The 3,697-nt window shown below is 38.5% G+C and overlaps 1 protein-coding gene across 1 annotated transcript; it reads left to right on the top strand.

Moving 5' to 3' along the window:
- Positions 1-450: 450 nt before the first annotated feature.
- LOC141672085 (disease resistance protein RPP13-like) lies at positions 451-3,285 on the top strand. Its single transcript, XM_074478585.1, has one exon. The coding sequence runs from the start codon at positions 603-605 to the stop codon at positions 3,201-3,203; it is 2,601 nt and encodes an 866-aa protein (XP_074334686.1). The 5' UTR covers positions 451-602; the 3' UTR covers positions 3,204-3,285.
- Positions 3,286-3,697: the final 412 nt, after the last annotated feature.

Below are 3,697 nucleotides of genomic sequence, written 5' to 3'. Positions count from 1 at the left end.
CTTTCTTGTATGGCCTTAGTATTCGATTACGATCATTTTCAGGTGTACCTAAATTCAACAACAATATGTTAGACATTGCTCTTCAGTTATTTATTTTTTTGCATTTCTAATCATGCTCATATTATTTTACTCGACTTCTTCCTAAGAAGCAATTTTAGCAAAGCTTAAAATGAGGTTACTCGTAATTGTATAATTTCGCATACTAAGCTGAGATCCGCAATGGATGGTTGGAGTGTCCCAGCAGTAAAAAAAGGTTTCAACAGACAAAGTATAAATTGATCGACCACACAAAATACGACACTCTTTCAGTGTTGAGGGCATCTTTAGCTAAAGAAAAGTGACAGTGTTCATGATAATTTTAATTTAGAGCATCTTTTTTTTTTGAAAGCCTCTTTGTAGGGACACCAAACACATGCTTTTATTAATTATTATCCACAAAACGACACCACTCAGGATGTGAAAGCATCTCATAGGCAAACCAATGAATTAAAGCTTTTATTTCTGTAATTCTGTGCACAATAGACCTTACAAATCATAAATTAGTATTGTTCTTGTTGTAGTTACTTCGATTACCTTCAGATCATAAAGCTTCTTAAAGAAGAATGGTTGATGCAATCGTATCTCTTGCAATTGAAAAGCTTGGTGCATTTATTGCACAAGAAGTTAACATTCTACTAGAAGTGAAAGATAATTTAAGGTGGCTCAAAGATGAATTGCGCTACCTCCAATCTTCCGTAAGATCTGCAGAATCAAGACTCGAAGAGGAGCAAATTCGCAACTGGGTGGAGGACGTTAGAGATGTCGCCAATGATGCGATAAAAATCCTGAGCGATTTCAGTGCTCACCAAGAAGAATATGCAGCTCCGAAACAAGGTATCTTGGATCGTGTTCGGGCCTGTGTTTGCGTGTGCAATAGAGAAGTTATGCTTTATGATATTGGCAAGGAGATTGAGTCACTCCAAAAAAGGATCCTTCTGATCAAGAATAGGCGAAATGACTACCGTATTGACAACATCTTAGCCACTCCAAAAAAGCAGCAGAAAGAGAGAACATTGTTGAGAATAACCGCCATTAATAACCAGGTGGAAGTGGTTGGCTTCGAGGACGATTTTAAGACTTTGATGGGGGAGCTTAATAGCAAGGACCTTTCCCTCAAAGTCATTTCAATTCACGGAATGGGGGGCTTGGGCAAGACTTCACTTGCCACAAAGTTGTACAACTCTAGCGAGTTGAGAAATTTTGATACTCGTGCTAAGGTTTGTGTGTCCAACGAATATAACATAAAAGATGTTTTGAAGAGAATAGTGACGTCTTTTATGGGAGCTGAGTACGAACAAAAGTTGTCAACCATGGACGAGTACCATTTGCTGCAGCACCTGCCAGAGTTACTTCAAAGTCGAGGCCGATATTTGGTTTTGATTGATGATATATGGGACATAAAGGTTTGGGACCAGGTTAAGATTGCTTTTCCAAACCAGAAAAACGGTAGTAGAATCATCATTACCACCCGCAACAAAAAAGTTGCAGAGATGACGAATGTTTTGGCAGATGACAAATGTTTTGTCCATCAACTCCGTTTTCTAACGGAAGATGAGAGCTGGGAATTGTTCTGTAAGAGAGCAGAACCAACAACCCCAAATATGAAGAAATTAGGAAGGGAGATGGTTGGTAAATGTCGAGGTTTACCACTAGCAATCGTGGTACTGAGCGGCCTCTTATCACACAACATGAGCTATGATTATTGGTCAAAGGTGAAGGAGCATATATGGAGACACTTGAAGGATGATGACTTGTCTCCCCAGATTGGAGAAATACTGAGTTTGAGTTTTAATGACTTGTCTCCCCAAATGAAAGACTGTTTTCTCTACCTTGCAAGGTACCCGGAAGACCATGTGATTGATCCAGACGAGTTGAAGCGTCTATGGATTGCAGAGGAATTCATATCAGAAGCCGAGGAAGGTGAAGGAGTAATCATGGAGGATTTGGCTGAAGATTGTTTGAATGAGTTAATTAATCGCAATTTGCTTCAGGTTAATGATTTGCGATGGAACGGACAAGTTCAGGGTTGCCGGGTCCATGATCTTGTCCGTGATCTTGCCATAAAAAAAGCAAAGGAGCACAAGTTGTTGGTCGTTTTGGACTCAGGGAAACACCATCCAGAACTCATTCATTTGTTGGAAGGACAACCTCGTCATGCCATTTACAATGAAATAGGTGAGTATTTAAAACTAGTTGAGCGTAGATTTGATGCTTTATGTGTGCGTTCATTGGCAGTGGTAAATTATTTAAGGGGTAAAGATGAATTAAAAGAAATGAAGTTGGCGTGTGCGAGATTCAAAAATCTTAAAGTCCTAGATATGGATAGTGTGCAATCTAAGAGAATACCAGAAGAAATAGGAGATTTAGTTCACTTAAAGTACTTGGGCTTAATGGGTCTTGAGGAGTATTCTGATGATCCTATAGAAATTCCAGCAAGTATAGGCAAGCTTAAAAAGCTACAAACCTTGCACGGTCGGTGGAGAACAGACTACACAGTTCCTCCGGAGATATGTGAGCTTCATGAGTTGAGACATCTAGACATTGATGTTACTGGGAGTTTGAATATAGGTACCCACCAAACAAAGTTGCAGACTCTTGATCGTATAGAGTGTAAAGAATGGATGAAGATTGATACTGTTAATCTCACCAAACTCCATACACTCTGTATATATGGAGAAAAATATCAAAGCAACAGTTACAGGCTGGAGTCCGTAGCCAATTTAACAAGTCTCCAAACATTCACACTATTCTTTAGATCTGTTGAGATTCCAACACTGAAACCACTCTCGTCTTGCAATCGTCTCAAGAGCATGTCCTTAGTCGGTACTCTAAAAGATCCATCGGAACTACGTCATCTGCCCGATTCAATCACGGATTTAAGTCTAAGAGTAAGTGAGTTTACAGAAGATCCAATGCCCACTCTGGGAAGTTTGTCGAATCTCACCGCTCTTCAGTTGGATAATGTGTACAGGGGAAACAAAATGGTATGCAGTGAGAATGGGTTTCCAAGTCTTCAAATTTTAATATTATTTGATTTTCAAAATCTGGAAGAATTGGAAGTTGGGGACGGAGCTTTCCCTTCTCTCAAGCAATTTCAAAGAGTTGGTTGTATAAAACTGAAGAACATTCCTGTACAACTAGCAGAACGCTTACAGAATTCCTAATCACTCTCGTCTTGCAATTGTCTCATGAGCGTTGAGTTATGGGGCATTCTAAAATATCCATCGAGACTACGTCATCTGCCCGATTCACACTACAGTAAAAGCGGCTAAAAGCAACCGGAAAAATCCGGTTGAATTTAGAATAATTTCAACCGGAAGTGGTTGATTTTAATATAAATTCAACCGGAACCTTTCTGTTGAACTTAAGGCCGTTGAAATGAGCAATCCGGTTGAATTTAAGTTTATATTTAACCGTTTTCCGTTGATTTTAGTGAGACTTATTTCAACCATCTCTAGTTGAAAATAAATTTAGTCATTTCAAAAAATTTGAACTTCAAAATTTAAATTTCACCCTGAAAAAAAATTTCCCGCCAATGATGGTAAAATCAACCGAAAATCGTTGAATTTTAATTTTTTAAAATCAACCACTTTTCGTTGATTATATTATCTTACCATGTGTCTGTATATTATATTCAACCAAATCTTGTTGGATTTAG

This window comes from Apium graveolens, chromosome 7 (assembly GCF_009905375.1).
Source record: "Apium graveolens cultivar Ventura chromosome 7, ASM990537v1, whole genome shotgun sequence".
Taxonomy (NCBI): domain Eukaryota; kingdom Viridiplantae; phylum Streptophyta; class Magnoliopsida; order Apiales; family Apiaceae; genus Apium; species Apium graveolens.
The sequence above is the reverse complement of the archived record's forward strand: the minus strand, read 5'-3'. Positions and strand labels throughout refer to the sequence as shown.